This window comes from Drosophila biarmipes, chromosome 2R (genome assembly GCF_025231255.1).
Source record: "Drosophila biarmipes strain raj3 chromosome 2R, RU_DBia_V1.1, whole genome shotgun sequence".
NCBI classification, from domain to species: domain Eukaryota; kingdom Metazoa; phylum Arthropoda; class Insecta; order Diptera; family Drosophilidae; genus Drosophila; species Drosophila biarmipes.
Window position 1 is genome coordinate 11,808,957 of NC_066615.1, and position 17,645 is coordinate 11,826,601.

A 17,645-nucleotide genomic window follows, 5' to 3' on the forward strand; every position below is an offset into this window, starting at 1 on the left:
AGGCGCTTTTTTTCGGGCAGCTTTCTCAAGTGGCCACTACACTTTTGCAGTGTGCGATAAGCGAAGGAGGCGATAACGAACTGACCAGCAAACTAGACTCTCTACTCTGTTATTGGGTGATTAGGACAGTAGTCTAGTGATTTATTAGCCGGAAAGGGTGGAGAAACATAATCGAGATCATCGAACAATTATAAATGTCAGTTACTACAGGCCAATCGCGTTTTCCAACACTAAAGGCGCTTTGTTTAGCCCGCTTCTCTCCGCCGCTCTTCTCTCTCTCTGCCTCTCCTCTCCCATGCCGTTTTCGGTGGTTGCTCTCCTCTCCGGCTCGGCTCCCTTTTTTTTGTGTTGGTTTTCCGTTTTCAGTCGAAAAAGGACGCCGCGGAGAAGGCTCGCGCAAAATAATCGAGAGGAAGACACGACGTTGCTTATTTATTTATTGTTTTCGTTTTTTGTTTTTCTGTAAATTAAAACATTAGTAATACTTTGGTCTAAATATGGTTATGGAATGGAAAAGAAGTTGGCAAAGGTAAAGCGAAAGCAGATTCGGTGAACGAAATAACAATTTCTATTTGAGAGATTTTTTGGAGTTTTCCTTTTGCCCTACTCCTCACACACACGCACACGCGCTAGCACACACGCACTCACACCCTTGCGGCTGTCACTTATTTTGTTGGATTTCTTCTTTCTTTCTGCATTCGCAGGTGGCCCTGAATAGCAGCAACGTAGCAACAGAAAGCAATATTAAGAATAATAAATTGTTAGCTAATTTAAGTGCGGCAGGAGCAGCTACAGCTACAGCAACGGCAACAACAGGAATAGCAGCGACAGCAACAACAACATCGGCGGCGACAACGGCGAGTCAAGCGCTGAATTTCAATAACAAAACGAAGGCAACAACAACTGCGGCAGCAGCATCGGCGAATAATCAGAGGAGCAACCACAACAACAACAACAACTCCAGTGCGATCAAGAAGCACACAAACACGAGTAAGTAACTGCAAATCTCTCGCTGGCTCTCTCTTGTTGTTGTTATATCAACAGTGGCGTATGTGGGCAGGGTACATATTTTAAAGGTGGTGGGATAGGTAAACGTGATGCCAGCTGAAAGGAATTAACAAAGCAAAAACCTACTTTAAAAAAAATAATAAATTAAAATTATACTTCTGGAATAGCTAAAGTTATAGTTAGTAACTCAAAGAACTACCCTAATTTACATAGATGAAACTTAATTAGATATGTGATTTGCCCCCTTGAGTAAACCCCCCTTCATACGCCGCTGCCCCTGCACATGCACCGACGCGACCACTCTCACCTAATCCCTCTCTCCCCTTTCTCCCTCCGCAGAACTACCTGGCAAGAGCCCCGCTTGCAACTCCTCCTCCTCCTCGTCGCTCTCCTCGTCGAGCAGCTCCAACTCGAGCGAGTCGAAGGACACGAACTTCGAGTACGAGGACGAGTGGAACATTGGCGGCATACCAGAGCTGCTGGACGACTTGGACGCGGACATCGAGAAGTCGGCGGCGCATTCTTCGGGTGGTGGCAACCAGGCTACCGCGCTAAATGCCAAGCAGGCAACCAGCAACTCCACATCCTCCTCATCATCCTCCAAGAGCGGATCTTCATCCACGTCATCCTCAGCAGCAGCAGCAGCGGCGGCGGCGGGATCCTCATCATCATCGTCGCATAAATCGCACAAGACCACATTGCACAGCAATTTGTCGGCCACCTCGCCAACCACAATTAAGTTCACACGCCAGCCGGTGGCCAGTGGCGGAGCTAACTCCTCCTCCTCATCATCCTCGTCAGCAGCTGCAGCGCCCAGTGGTGGCAGTGCGAACGTGGTGGCCAAGGGATCATCCTCTTCCTCGTCCTCCACATCCTCCTCTTCGTCGGGGAAGCATCATCACCATCACCACCATCACTCGAACTCGAGCAGCAGCAGCAGCAGCAGTTCCAAGGGCTACAAGTCTGCTTTGGTGGCTCAGCTGAACAGTCCGAGTCCACTGAACAGTAGCTCCAAGTCCCTGAGTGGATCGGGGAGTGGAAGCGGGAACGCAAACGGAGCGTCGGGAGCTGGAGCCGGCAGCACATTGTCCTCGTCGACATTTGCCGGGTTCTCCAAGGGCGGCAGCCTAGTGTCCTCGTCGGCGGGAGCAGCAGCAGCTACAGTGGCTGGCAGTGGACAACAGAACTCCAAATTCTCCGCTGGCGGCATGTCCTCGCAAACGGGCAGCGGCAGCGGCGGCAACAACACAAGCAACAGCAACAACAGCGGCAGCGGAACCGGAGGCAGCGGCTCAGGCAGCAGCACAGGGAACAGCGGAAGCGGTAGCGGGAGCAACAACAACACAAACGCCGGTGGGCCGCCGAGTTCGCAAGGCGGCAACAGCGGAAGCGGTAGCGGTAACAGCTCCAGCTCCTCCAGTGGTAAATCGAGCGCAAAGATGTCCATAGACCACCAGGCGACGCTCGACAAAGGACTCAAAATGAAGATCAAGCGCACCAAGCCGGGCACCAAGAGCTCGGAGGCCAAGCACGAGATTGTGAAGGCCACCGACCAGCAGCAGAACGGAGCCCTGGGCGCCGGATCCAATAACTCGGCCAACGAGGACGGGAGTTCCGGTTCCAGTTCCACCAACGCGTCTTCCCTGGGAGGCAACAACTCGTCGAGCAGTGCCAGTAGTGGCAGCTCCTCCAGCAGCGGCAGTTCTTCGGGCAGCAGCAAGAAGCACCTGAACAATACGAGTGCCGGGAGTGGCTCCTCTTCGTCCGGAGGAGGGAGCCAGAACAACGTCGGTGGCCATGCCAGCGGAGGAGGCTCCTCCGGCGGCAGTCAGTCCACGCCGCAGGGCACTAAGCGTGGCAGCTCGGGTCATCGTCGAGAAAAGACCAAGGACAAGAACGCACATTCCAATCGCATGTCCGTGGACAAGTCGGCGGCGGCTGCCTCAGCGGCCGGAGAGAAGGATACGCCAGAGAAGGGTTCCGGTTCGGGAGCTGGTGGATCGACTTGCTCGTGCAACGGAGAGGTGGGAGCTCCGTGCTCTAACCACGCCTGCATCCGGCGCGCCGCACACATGTCCAACTCCGGTGGCAACTCGAATTCGAGTGGCCCAGCTGGCCAAACCGGTGGTTCATCTTCCTTGTCGGCAGTACCACCGGGTGTGTTCACACCTTCAGCGGGCTCACCCTCGGGCGGTTCACCGTCGACCGTGGTGCCAGCGGCAGCCTCTCTACTAGCGGCCACCGGAGCCACGTCCTCCAACGCCTCCCAACTGGGCAGCAGTAATGCCGGCAGTGTGGGAGGATCGGGAGGAAGTGCCAATGCACCGGGACCGCCGGGGAAGGAATCCGCCGGCAGCATCAAAATCTCCTCACACATTGCCGCCCAACTGGCAGCGGCTGCCGCTTCCAATAGCTACAGCGGGAGTGTCGCCAACTCGAATCAGGGCCAGAACAGCACTTCCGGCAGCAGCGGCGGATCGGAGGGCAAGGCCGGTGCTGCGGCCCAGGCCAAGCTGATGGCACCTGGCATGATCTCAGCCACCATGCACCACACGATCTCGGTGCCGGCTGGCAGCGCAGGAGCAGGCGACGAGGATACCAAATCGCCACCAGCCAAAAGGGCCAAGCACGAGGCCGGAGCTAGCGGACAAGGCGGCGGCAAGGAGATGGTGGACATCTGCATCGGCACCTCGGTGGGCACCATCACCGAACCAGACTGCCTGGGACCTTGCGAACCGGGCACCTCCGTAACCCTCGAGGGAATCGTGTGGCACGAGACCGAGGGCGGCGTTCTCGTGGTCAACGTCACGTGGCGGGGCAAGACCTACGTGGGCACCCTGCTCGACTGCACCCGACACGATTGGGCTCCTCCAAGGTGAGTTGGTGTGGCTGGGGATTGGGTTGAGTCCTACGGTGATATGCTTTTCAAACTGTTTCCAAAATTATTGTAGAGATTAGATAAACTAATAAAGATGCCTTTCAATATTATGTTGCAAGTTGATTTTTTTTATTTTGATTTATCTTTTCTACCCCATGCTTGGGGATCAGTTTGAAAAGTATCCGTATAATGGATAAATAAATAAATAGTTACTGAATCTAAGCGCACTGTATCTATTGGCTCCTCAAGCATTTGTGATTGTTAATCTAAACACATTTTAAGTGCAAATAAGTCGTAGGTATCACTTTCTGTTTGAATGAAAAAATGATTATTTATGAGTTAAATGCTTAATGTGCCAATCTAGATTCCCACACATGTGGTTTGCTTTGACCATAGAAATTCGATATCTGTGGGGACTGAAAACACCAGCTTTTGGCAATGCTGATTACTTATTTGTTTTCCTGACTTTCAGATTCTGTGATTCACCAACTGAAGAATTAGATTCTCGAACTCCAAAGGGACGCGGCAAGCGCGGACGTAGTGCAGGTCTCACGCCCGACCTGAGCAACTTCACCGAGACCAGAAGCTCGGTATGTACAATTATAGTTATTTATTACTTTGTTTAAATGTGATATAAAAGCCTTTTGTATACGATTATTAAATTATACTTCCATGCACCCACAGATTTACTTCTCACACGCCCAGGTGCATTCAAAGCTGCGCAACGGGGCCACCAAGGGACGCGGGGCGACGCGCAGTGCCTCCGGCAATGCGGCAGCGAACAGCAACAGCAGCTCGTCGGGCAACGGAGGCGGGGCCACGCCCAGTACATCACCGACAGCGTTCTTGCCGCCGCGTCCCGAGAAGCGCAAGTCCAAGGACGAGGCGCCTTCACCGCTCAATGGCGACGCGGCGGACGGAGCGTCTGGCGGTATCGGCGGAGCTGGTGGAGTGAACATGGTGAACGCCAGCGGCATCCCCATCTCGGCCAGCGGCGGTGGCCTGGCCACGCAGCCGCAGAGCCTGCTCAACCCAGTCACCGGCCTCAATGTGCAGATCAGCACCAAGAAATGTAAGACTGCCTCGCCCTGCGCGATCTCCCCGGTTCTGCTCGAGTGTCCCGAGCAGGACTGCAGCAAGAAGTACAAGCACGCCAATGGACTGCGCTATCACCAGTCCCATGCCCACGGAGCGGGCGGTGGTGCTAGCTCCATGGATGAGGACTCGATGCAAGCGCCCGAGGAGCCGGCCACGCCGCCCTCTCCAGGAGGTGCAGCGGGAGCGGGAGCAGGAGCAACTGTCACATCAACAGCACCCCCAGCGACGGCGCCATCAGCGGGTCAGGGCACCGTGGCAGTACCCCCGAACACGCCCACCGCCAATTCCAGCAACCCCGTCACCAATGGCAGTGCTGCACCCACGACACCAGCTCCTGGATCGGTATCCAATGCCACCCCGAGTGCCACTCCCTCTGTGGTAGATACGCAATCTACAGCGACAATTTCCGCACCCCCACCAGCCACTCCACCAGCTCCAGCTCCCATTTGCGCAGTGGCTACACCTGGAGCAGAGCAATCTGCATCATCAGTATTGCCGCTGGGCAATCTTCCACTGACAGCAGGTCCGAATGCCTCAGCACAGCAGCAGCAGCCTCCTACACAGCAGCAGCAACAACAATTGCTCGCCCCTGGAGGCAGTGGGGCGCCAAGCAACCTGCAACAGCAGCAGCAACCAGTGGCCGGAGGCAGCATCACCGCTGGAATCTCTGGACAGGCTCTGTCACAGCACCAGCAACAGCTAATGGGAGGTCTGCCGGCTATGCTGTCCGATCAGCAGCAGCAGGCATTGTTGCAGCAGGGAGCACGTAAGTACCTGACATCCTGTCAATTTTCTAGATGGGTTTTCATTCCATTAGCCGTGTATAACTTTTCATTTCCTCTTTAGTTAAAGCGGGAGTTCTGCGCTTTGGCCCTCCGGACGGAAATCCCATGCAGCAGACAGGTCAGCCACCGGTTAATCCACAGACGCAACAGTCGCCTCCAAGGCCACCGAGTCATGTCCAGGATCAGCAGACGCCGTCGGCCTACGCCCAGCAGGCCGGATTAAAGACTTCGCCTGGATTTGGCTCCGTGGGCGTGAATGCCACTGGCAGTAAACAGAAGAAGAACCGCAAGTCACCCGGACCTAGTGACTTTGAGGGCCGTGTTTCACGCGAGGATGTGCAGAGTCCGGCCTACAGTGATATCTCCGACGACTCCACGCCAGTGGCCGAGCAGGAGCTGCTGGACAAGTCAGTTGGCCAGGTGGTGGCGGCCAAGCACATCGATTTGATGGGCAAGAAGCCACCGGAGGTGGGAGTTGTCGGTGTCCCACCAGCTCCGGCTCCCAACATGTATGTGCCGGGCATGTACCAGTTCTACCCGTCTCAGCAGCAGGCACCACCACCACCGCAACAGCAGCAACAACAGCCGCAATACATGGTACAGACGGAACCGGGCAAGCCACCTGGATTGCCACCTGCATTGACACAAGCTCAGCAACAGCAGCAGATGCAGCAGGGTCCCCCTCCGCCTACCTCACAGCCCCCGAGTCACTTGCTGGGTCCTCCTGGCCAGCAGTCGGTGGCCGCCCACCTGGCGGACTATAGTGGCAAGAACAAGGATCCCCCATTGGATCTGATGACCAAACCACAGCCACAGCCGGGTCAGCAGCCTCCGCAACAGCAGCAGCAGGGTCAACAGCCAGGATCGGAGAACAATGGCAAGGAGGTAGTTGGACCTCCTACCTCGCAGCCGGGATCTCAGCCGCCGCCGGTGAACCTCAGTGCGGTGTCTGGTCCGCCGCCAGGAGGTCTGCCTCCTGGTCTGGGTGGGCTCTCGGCGCTAGGGGCAGCCGGTCTAGGTGGTCCTGGACCGGGCAAAGGCATGCCCCACTTCTATCCCTTCAAGTAAGTTTCTGCTCGATCATTGTTATTGATGATGCAGTACTAACCAATCAATTAATTGCAGCTTTATTCCGCCTGCGTATCCGTACAATGTTGACCCCAACTTTGGGTCAGTTTCAATTGTGGCTTCCGAGGAGGCCGCCAAACTAGGCGGGCACCCCGGTCTGCCGCCCAGCTCGCAAGCGCAACAGCTGTCGGGGATCAGTATCAAGGAGGAGCGCCTTAAAGAGAGTCCCAGTCCGCACGACCAGCCGAAGCACTTGCCACCACAGCAGCAGGTGAGTCCCTATTACGAAGCCCTCCTTCTTCCGAAACTAATAAAATATGATCCCCTTAGATGATTGCCAACAAGCTAATCAAGCAGGAGCCCATGACCAAGCAGGAGATCAAGCAGGAACCTAACTCAAATCCTGGCCAGCAACATCCGCCACCGCAACAGCAGCCGGCGCCGCAGCCCCAACAGCAACAGCTGCCACCCCCGCAGCCGCAGCAGCCGCATGCCCTGCATCCCAAGGATCTGCAGGCACTGGGCGCCTATCCCACCATCTACCAGCGCCACTCTATGAGCCTGGCGGCAGTGCAGCAGGCGCGCGACGAGGACCTGAGACGGTAATTGATTGTATACTATAAATTACATTACAAGACTTATAAAATCCCCTTTTTCTGACAGGTACTACATGTTCACGGGGCGACAGAATCAGGCGGCCGCAGCTGCTGCCGCGGCAGCCCAGAATGCCGCCAGTGGCGGCCTGCAACCTCATCCCGGTATGATGCACAAGGATGAACCCGGCATGGGATCGGCGCAGCAACAGCAGCAGCAGCAACAACAGCAACAGATGCAAATGGCCCAGCAACAACAGCAGGCGATTCAGCAGCATCATCAGCACCTGCAACAGCAACACCAACAGCAGCAGCAGCAACACCAACAGCAGCAGCAACAACAGCAGCAGCAGCAACAGCAGCAGCAACAACAGCAGCAGCAAAAGCTGAAGCAGTCGCAGGCGGCAAGTGCGGCGGCCAACAACAAGGCCACCAACCTGACAAAGGATTCGCCCAAGCAAAAGGGCGGCGATGACGATCAGCCGCTGAAGGTGAAGCAAGAAGGCCAGAAGCCGACTATGGAGACGCAAGGTCCACCACCACCACCCACGTCGCAGTACTTCCTCCACCCCTCGTACATTTCGCCGACGCCCTTCGGCTTCGATCCCAATCATCCGATGTACCGCAACGTGTTGATGTCAGCCGCCGGGCCGTACAATACGGCACCGTATCACCTGCCCATCCCGCGCTACCATGCCCCCGAAGACCTCTCGCGGAACACCGGCACCAAGGCCCTGGATGCACTGCACCACGCGGCCAGCCAGTACTACACCACCCACAAGATCCATGAGCTCAGCGAACGGGCCCTCAAGTCGCCCACCAGCGGCAGCGGCCCCGTCAAGGTGAGCGTCAGCAGTCCCAGCATCGGGCCGCCCCAACAGGGCGGACCCACGAGCAGCGGCCCAGGATCCGGACCAGTTTCCGGTGTCCTCGGCCCCGGCAGCGGTCCCAACCAGCAGCCCGGCTCGGCACCTGGGTCTGCGGGCGGTGTGCCGCTGAACCTACAGCCACCACCCGGAGGAATGGGCCCGGCGCCCGGCAGCAAGCCGGATCTCTCCGGCCCGAAAGGACATGGCGGTGTAACCCCCGGTTCGTCCCTGGACGGCCACAAGCAGTCGATGCCCGGCGGTCCGCCGCCAAATGGACCACCAGGCAATGGAGCCGTAGGCGGTGTGGGAGGCGCTGCGGGCAATGGCGCGGCGGGAGGAGGCGGTGCAGGTGCCGCCGACTCGCGCAGTCCCCCGCCACAGCGCCATGTGCACACCCACCACCACACGCACGTCGGCCTCGGCTATCCCATGTACCCGGCGCCCTATGGAGGTGAGTTCTGAATAGCTTATGGTGCAACGAGTCAAAACTAATCGACCTTTATTTTCCCCACCCATAGCGGCTGTTTTGGCTAGCCAGCAGGCGGCTGCTGTAGCTGTGATAAACCCGTTTCCGCCGGGTCCGTCGAAATGAGATCCGCTGAACGGCAGCAACGAGAAGAAGGCGTATAACGTGAAGAACAACTAGTGTGGAATGCGGAATGCGATGGTGCCCGCTCAGAGTGCATTTGCTGTATTCCGAAATCCCCAGGGACAGCGATGCAGCCATGGGAGGAAGGATAAGGCTTTGCTACCCCCGTTGGATTCCAACCTCTTCCCGTCGAAAACTGTCGCTGTCTCGGCTGCCTCTAGAGGATTCGCCTCGGTGCTGATGCATCGGCGGTCGAGGAACCGAGAGGAACGCAGAATCGACTATTTATATGCATAAGTATTTTTTGATGTTTCGTTCAACGTGGTTAACTATAACTAGCATAAGGTATCACTACTATTACCACATACAACCTATACATATATAAATATATATAGCATAACTACCTATAGCGACTTTTTCCTAAGTGTATTTGCATCTGCATATAGATATCTATATTTATATTTATATCATACGAGAGAGGCGTAAACCGAACATGAACAAACAACAAACCACAAACAAACAAACAGATACGAAACAAACCCGATACTGTAGTGTGTGTTGATTTCTTTGTAAAAATAAATATTAAACGAGAGCGGAACGAAATTAAGAAACTAAAATGTATGGATATTGTTTAACTAAAAGATTCTAAATGATTAAATTATGCAAGTAGGACGTACAAGTTTAGCATTTAGCGTGTGTATTAATTATCCCTATCTGTGTTGCGGATGGAGCTGCGCGGGATTTGCATCTAAAAGACAAATGGGGCGCGCCGCCCATTCAATTCTTATAAATAAATATATATATGAATATATATTATGTGTATCTAAAGCTATATCTATGTGTGTACTACTCGTAACCGTAGTTTCTATGTTATAAGTTATCCGTGAATGACTACGATGAATTTTTCGGCCAGCAGCCGCACACTAATTTAAATCGTTTCTAAGCATCAATTTGTACTTTAAATATTTATACGCATATGCATATATGATATGGTAACGAAGGCGAGCAGATATATGTGTAATTAAACGATTATCTATGTGAATGTGGGTGTGTAGTAGTTCACTAGCCGCTTCATAGACTCTACACGCGTGATTTATGGCACTTAATGTTCTCTAGCCTAAGCTCCCCCGAAAAACCAACACGAATCCTCTGCCCCAACTCCCACATCCCCCGCCCCAAGAACCCCTCACACATTAATTATTCTTTAGAACTTATGAATAAAAACAAGTATTGAATGTAAATATACCTTAAAGCGAGTCTTTTGTACTGTAAATTAGTTCCACTGATTGATTTGGTGGCCCTGCCCAGTGCATGGCCCCCAAGTTCGTGTTATAAACATTAAATGCATCATATTGTAAGGCAGCAGTTGCTGCATCGCGCTAGCGAAACGAAAGCGAACTACCGCATAATAGCAATTCGAATTATGTCTTCATGTGTAGATGAGCGAGTGTGTTCTCCTTACGCCCACTTAGAGTCGCTAGGTTTTTTGACATTCTCAATGCAACTTGTAATCAAATCATAGCAGGCATTCGATTCACGGATACAAACACACAAAACAACAATTAAATGGGGTTTAACAAATTACCATCATGGCTTATGTAATGGTACAAGCAGAGTTTTATACAAAATATGTATTTTAGAGACGGATAGAGCGCATTGAATTGAATTCGAAACAATGAAATTGTATCTAAGCAAAGAATGTAATCCACAAAACGGCTAACTAAGCTAAATCAAGCATACAAATATGGACGAATATGAACAAAACACATAAACTAGCGGCTAAGAAATTTCAACAAAATATAGTACACATATTTAAAGTATACAGAAAATTATAAAAAACAAAAACAGCTTTAGATGTGAATAAAAAATATGTAATTAAATCGATCGGTTGTCTCGCATTTACTTGGCATAATGGATTGATACACCTGTTTTATGTTTGGGATTAAGTCTTTTTTAATATCATAGGTTAGTTATTTCTAGGGTTATTTCTTAAGCACTACCTAGGGGTATGATGAAGCTCATGTAGTCGGCTGTGGCGCCCCAGGCGGTGCGATTCGTCTGGAATATCACTATCCAAGCAGTCAGTACTATGAGCCAGAACAAGGTGCCCACCGCGGAGTATATTACAACTGGGGGAGGTGGGAAAAGTGCAATATTAGATGGTTTCATATGGACCCGACTACGGCTAGTCTTACATCTCTTTATCTGGCTCTGTTCCGGGTAGGGGGGCTTGTGGAAGGCCTCCTGGAAAAACCAGCAAACGTTGATGGCCCACACGAAAGGCAGGAAGGCGAAACCAGCTGGGGTTCGATAAATAAGTAACAGATTAGAATTAACCCTATTGCTATCATTTAGTAAGCTTACCAAAGAAATATTTGCGACAGAGATCCAGTTTTCTTGGATTAGGTGCCTTTGAGATGTCCATGATTAATCTTTTTTAAGGCGTTCCTTTGTTTTCCTTACTGCTGAGGTGTGTTTATTTTACTCCGCCGCAAGTCTTTAAGGAAGAACCTTCATTTGTGTCTTAATAATGGTTTACGATTTTTTTTTTTTTTTTTTAAATATTAAGTTACTTCCTTCCGTGAAGAGGGAAGAATTATTTGGCCGCCCCGTTGGAACGGGTTAACGCCACTGCCAATGTATGAAATTAAATTTCAAGAAAAACAAAATTTAATGGACAGCTATGTAAATATCGTGCAGTAGTTTCTGGTGATGTTATGATGACAATGAACGATGAGCGATGACGATGAACGATAAGCGATGAAAATGTTATCAATATGTGTGAGAAATTTTAATTTTGAGATTTTGTGAGTTGGTATAAGCGTGGATGGTGTTATAGTGTGTTAAATGAGCAGTGTGGAGTGTGTTGTATTAGATATTAATATTAGCAGCTCGAATGAAACTGGTAATCGATGTCCAATTTTCAATTGGTTCATTTCCAAGTAAACGATAGATATCGTTATATTTAAGTAGTGTTGGATAATTTTGTCTTGTTGGTGTATATTTTGAGCAATTTAACAAAATATGCGAAATGTCTTCATTAACGTTACACGAATCGCATAGGGCGTTATCGTAGACTTTCATTTTGGAAAGTGTGTATTTGTCAAAAGCATGTCCGCTTAAGATTCTGTTTAGAGTCTTCGTTTCTATACGGTTGAATAGGTGTTCTTTGTTTTTAAACCAAGGCTTGGAAGTGGTATATGGTGAGAGGAGAGAGTAACCCTTGTTACGCTCTAATGAGAACAGACTGTATTCACGCTCCCAGTCTTGTTTTATTTGCGCGAACATATGATTGATTGCGTCCTTAAGGGTCCATCTGACGGGTGCGAAAGAGCCGTTAATTTTAGCATTTTTAGCCGCTGTATCTGCGAGATCGTTTTCCCAAATATTGGAATGGCTTGGAATGTGGTGAAATTCTATGGATAGCAGGGTTGGGTTGTTTATGACTTTTTTCAGAATGCATTGAGAGATGCAGTTTTTGGAGTTCGTGTTCTTTATTGTCTGGATGGCACCAAGACTGTCAGTTAAAATTGCTATTTTGGAGAACTTTTTTGAAATACCGAAGTCAATGGCTTTTTCTAGGGCTGTGAGTTCAGCAGTCAGCGACGATAGTTTTTTGTCGGTGTAGAAACTTTTTATCGAATTGGAATTTAAGTGGACAAAGGCACCTCCTGTAAAATTTTCCGACACAGAACCATCCGTGAAGATGATTTCCATATTTTTTGAGGTTAAACTTCTTATTTTTTCTTTAAATAAAGAGAGAATTATAGTCTCGTTTGCCATTTTTTTATTTGTACAAGTACCTTTAAAGAAATTTGTGTCAACTGAAATCTTGCGTGTGGACAGAGAGTAAGGACAAATAGGAGCAATACTATCCAGGATATTTTTAAATTCAGCATAAATTCTACTGTAACTAGTATTTTTGGCTACAAAGGAGTTTGACAGAAGCGACGCAGATGGTAGTCCATGAGCGAACGTTTTGGCCAACTCCTTCGCTGTAGCGAATTTAATCCTATAAGCTGGAGGAAGTTCAGCTGCAAGATTATAAATAATATTAATTGGAGTCGATTTAATAAGTCCTAAGGCCTTTCTAAGGTGGAAATTAGCATGCTTATTTATATTGTTTTGTACTGATTTTGATATGTTTGAAAAAGAGGAGCAGGCGTATTCATATCTAGTTCTAATAAATGCTTTATAAAAGAGTAGTGACTTGCTTGGATGTACTCCGAAGCGGCAACCACTGAGCATTTGAATAAACATATTCGTTTGATTCGATTTAGAGATCGTTTTATTTACATGCTGAACAGACGAGTTGTTTGAACTTATGACTCTACCTAAATAATTTATACTATTTACATTTTTTAAAATAATATTATTGCACAAGATACTTAAAGGTTTTTTTCTTAGATTAAAATGAATGGTGGCTGATTTGTCTGGATTAAAAGTAAGATTATTAATATTGCACAGTTCCATAAACCTATTTACTTTTTGTTCTAATTTCTCTTCAGCCATCGAAAAGACTTTGTCATAACAGACTAGAAAGAAGTCGTCAGCGTACTGGAACAGAATACTGTCATGGTCATTACTTAAGCTGTGAAGCTCAGCTGTATATAAATTAAAGAGGATTGGACTCAGACAACTACCTTGACTAACTCCTTTGTTTACAGTTATCTCTGCAGTACCCATAGTGAGAACTCTTTTACTAAGGAAGTTTATAATGAAATAAATATGATTGTGGTCGAAACCCAAACTAACTAATTTGCTACCCAGAATAGGGATATTGACGGCATCAAAGGCTTTACTTAAGTCTAAAACCGCTGCGGTAACGTGGAAACCACGAGCTTTTAGGTTGGCTATGTTATTTATTACATCGTTGATGCATTGGGCAGTAGAATGGTTTTTTCTGAACGCATAGGATCTTGGTGGCAGAATTTTATTTTTATTAATGTACTCTTCCATCCGCAATTTAATCAAACCTTCTAAGCACTTAAAAGTCACACTTAGAAGGCAGATAGGTCTGTTGTTGGTAATAATTGAAGAGTCTAGATTTTTTTTGGGAACAGGTATAACCCTTATTTTCCGCCACTGATCTGGAATAAACCCATTGTCTAAAGTAATGTTTAGCAGGGATACCAGTTTTTCTATTTGACTTAAGGGTAGAGATAGAAGCATTCTGTATGAAATGTTGTCAAGACCCTTAGCCGAGTCTGGGTTACGAGAGTTAAGGAAGTCAAGAAGTTCACGCGCTGAGAAATTAGAGTTGGTATATCTATAAAGCAGATCAGGAGAAAAAGATACGTCAGGACACATCGCAGTGTTGGGAGCTGTGGCTATTTGATTGAGAAAATCTCTATGTTCTGAGTCAGATATTGCACTGTTTGACGGTTTAATTTGTTTAAAAAGTTTAAGATTTTTGATTTTGTTCCACATATCTTTCAGAGAAGAGGGGTTAGAAATGTCTTCTGCTAGCTTATTGAGGTTTTCTTTTCTCATTTTATAATAATAGTTGTTAAGTTTTTTATTACTGTTAATATAGGCAATAGCATCAGATTGTAGTTTGGATTTAAAATATTTTTGTCTGCACGCGTTTCTTAATCTAAACAATTTTTCACATACCTCGTCCCAATACTTTTTTGGAACATATCTATTGTTTGTATTTATTTTAATTGAATTATTACAGTGTATTGTTTGGGATAAGTTGGAAATGCTATCTAACGTTGTAATTTGAATTTTGGAAAAGTCTTTGATTATTTTATTATGGTTAAATTTAATAATATTAGTCGAAGCAGAAATTTGGTCTATTTCAATTAAGATTGGGAAATGATTGCTATTTGATATTTTAGAATTTATTGAGGACCAGTTAGAACAAAGATTGCTACTATTAATGAAAGTGAGATCGAGTGTTGAAGTATAGGATGGGTTATGGGAGTAAGTTGGAGAGCCGTTGTTAAGGCAAAAGAAACCGGAGTGTAAGAGGGAATTTTCTAAAATACCGCCTCTGACATCTTGAGTATTATTACCCCAAATGCTGGATTTGGCATTGAAGTCACCACCTATGACAGTTAGACCACTCGATTGAGCAGCAATAGTAAATAGATCATCGCAGCCTTGTTGAAAAGAATTAATGTCTGTGCTGGGAGCAGCATAGACACTGAAAATATTAATATTATTTCTTAGGTTAATTGTACGGATACCAATGACTTCTAAGCTAATATCACAGTTGATTTGTTTAAAGCGTATGTGTTTTTTTAAGTAAATTCCAACGCCTCCATAACCATCGTTACGCGGCTTACATACAAAATTATAATTTGCCAAGCTACACATGGAATTATTGGAAATCCATATCTCTGATAAAATTGCTATGTCTATGTTATTGTTTACTAAGAATAATTCTAGTAATTGTTTGTTATTATTAGCAGTTAAGCTCTGAATATTATACTGTAGGATTTTTATTGTCATTTAAATAATATAACTTTATGTTTTATTTTCAAATGAAAACAGATAGACAAATGAAAGAGAAAAGAAAAACGAATAAATAAAAAACAATTAATTTAACAGAAAAAAAAAAAAAAAAAAAAAAAAAAAATCAGAAAAATAAGTAAATAGATAAATAAATAAATAAAAAAGTTATTATTCAAAATTAAACAAGTTGATTAATTTTGAACAAATCAATTTTTGAGTTTGTAAGTGCTATTCTGTTTCTTAAATTCTCTAAAAAGTTTCTTGATTCAGGTACTAAATTGGTTGTTTCGTTGACTAGAAATGAGGATATTTCAGAAGCTAATTGATTTAAGCTATTCTCCGCAGCTTCAAGAGCTGGATTGTCTAAAAAAGGTTGACTAGAGGGTGAGGAACTAGGTGGATTAGAATGAATGAGAGAAAACTTTTCGTTTGGAGTGTACTCATGTTCATAAAGAGCAGCTTTCCAGCTGATCATAGTGTCGCGTGAATTTTTATCTTCGTTTTTCTTGTTAAGAGAGTTCTTAACAACCTTATTAAAAGGGTTTTGTGCAAATATTTGTTGGGTAGCTATTTTGGTATTATTTTGTAACACTGGATTGGCAGATTTTCTTTGCCATGTTGGCTGGGGGAAGTGGGTTAAGTCGTTGGTGTCGACTTCATCTAAAATTTGGAAGAGAGAGGGGTACCTAATCTTCGTTTCATTTCGTGATAAATTCTCAATAGTCATACATTTCTGGATAGCGTACGCTCTCTTACGAGCAGGGCACTCAAGAGAGGTGGCTGGGTGATTTTGTTTGCAGTTGGCACAAACGAGTTGATTACATTGTTGTTCTCTTGAATGCGAAAGAGAACATTTACTGCATTTTTGTTCAGTTTGTTTACAATGCTGAGCAAAGTGATTAAATCTAAAACAACGAAAACATTGACTAAAAGGAACATATGGACTAACATTAATTTTGGTGTACAGGAAGACAATCTCGTTGGGAATTTGAGTACCTTTAAAAAGAATCTTAACCCTAGGAGTGTTAATAAAAATATCTTTATTGTCTCGGTCCTTAGTCTTCACACGAATTATTTCTTGAATAGGTACTGGAGAAGAAATGTACTCCTTAAGTTCAGAGTCGGAAAATTTTGTCGGAATATTAAAAATAATACCCATTTTAAAAATGAAATGCTTAAGAATTTTAGGTTCGTAACCATTACTTTTAAGATTTGAGGACAGGATGCTATTAGCTGCCGTTGCTGACTTGCACTCAGCCTTGCAGCGCCCATAACCAATCTTATTTACTGAAATTATATCTTTAATATTTAATTTTAGCAGGACAGCATTTAGTTCAAGAGGATTTATAGGAACTCTTCTAGGTCGGTTTTCGCCATTGGTTTCACCAATTTTGTCTATGTAGACCACAAAGGGTCCCTTGTGAGCGCTGCTGTACGAGTATCCGTTGTTTTCCAAATTTCCACTTTCTCTCTTCTCTTCTTTGCTAGCAGGATCCGTTATAGCTTTACCACTTACTTGGCTGGTTGGACTCGGATGACTTACAGGGTCAATGACTTCTTTCATCACAACTTCTTCGCTTTCCGATTCTACTAAATTGTTATCCGTAGGTTTTTTCTTTTTATTTAAGGGCGATAATTTCGGCCTTTTAACGTTGCTCAGCTCCGAATAAGGGTTTTTACCCTTGGCCTCGGAGGAGGCCATTTTTCTTGGAGTAACTTTACCCGTAATTGATTGTTTATTTAACCAATAACAACAGACAAATATTTATAAAAGGTATTAAACGTATATATTACGTTATATTTTTGTTTTGAAAAAAAACAGAATAAGTAAAAATCGGTATCACACACTGCTCAAACACCTCCGTTGCATGCAACAGTCAGCACGCGAAAGGGTTTACGATTTTAATAGTTTATGTTTTATGCCCGATTTTTTGTTTTGTTGATTTTCTTAGTTGCAGAAACCGATAGACTCACTTTCGACTGTTATCGAAATAGGGTTGAGCTGAGCTGTGACTTTCAGATCACTGTTTTTGGCGATATTTGAAAATAAACGTTAAAATAAGAGGAACATTAGGAAGCAATTTTACAAATATTTTTAAAAACTTAAATGAATGGATTATATTTATTAGTTTATAAAAACTGTGGTTATGTGAGCAATAGGACCTATATTCTAACATCAAGATAGGCGAGGTGTGAAAATGCTGAATTTATCACACACCAAAAATAAAGTATCATTTAATCAATTGTCTTTTAAAGCAAGTTTATTTAATTCTTATAGGTTTTTATAATTGATTT

The 17,645-nt window shown here is 46.2% G+C and overlaps 2 protein-coding genes across 5 annotated transcripts in view; one reads left to right on the forward strand and one right to left on the reverse strand.

Annotated features, from left to right (window-relative positions):
* LOC108029977 (pneumococcal serine-rich repeat protein) overlaps positions 1–10,768 on the forward strand; it is an 85,694-nt gene extending 74,926 nt beyond the window's left edge. For 2 of the 3 annotated variants that reach the window (XM_017102482.3, XM_050887319.1), the window contains exons 4-12: positions 705–990; positions 1,348–3,883; positions 4,359–4,476; positions 4,571–5,750; positions 5,831–6,833; positions 6,895–7,108; positions 7,168–7,439; positions 7,501–8,750; positions 8,818–10,768. In XM_017102482.3, the coding sequence (XP_016957971.1) occupies positions 705–990; positions 1,348–3,883; positions 4,359–4,476; positions 4,571–5,750; positions 5,831–6,833; positions 6,895–7,108; positions 7,168–7,439; positions 7,501–8,750; positions 8,818–8,891 (6,933 nt within the window). In that variant the 3' untranslated portion in view covers positions 8,892–10,768. Of the gene's footprint in view, positions 1–359; positions 530–704; positions 991–1,347; positions 3,884–4,358; positions 4,477–4,570; positions 5,751–5,830; positions 6,834–6,894; positions 7,109–7,167; positions 7,440–7,500; positions 8,751–8,817 lie in introns of those variants that run through there. The other variant, XM_017102483.3, reaches the window with a different exon arrangement.
* Positions 10,769–10,816: 48 nt separating this feature from the next.
* On the reverse strand, positions 10,817–17,324 carry LOC108029985 (gamma-secretase subunit pen-2). Of its 2 annotated transcripts, none has more exons than XM_050887330.1 (4): positions 17,199–17,324; positions 11,253–11,519; positions 11,084–11,188; positions 10,817–11,017 (listed from the first exon to the last, which is right to left on the reverse strand). In XM_050887330.1, the coding sequence occupies exons 2-4, from the start codon at positions 11,311–11,313 to the stop codon at positions 10,878–10,880; spliced, it is 306 nt and encodes a 101-aa protein (XP_050743287.1). In that variant the 5' UTR covers positions 11,314–11,519; positions 17,199–17,324; the 3' UTR covers positions 10,817–10,877. The 2 variants fall into 2 exon arrangements, with proteins under 2 accessions (XP_050743287.1, XP_050743286.1); XM_050887329.1 differs by having other exon boundaries at positions 17,073–17,237.
* Between the last annotated feature and the right edge of the window lie 321 nt (positions 17,325–17,645).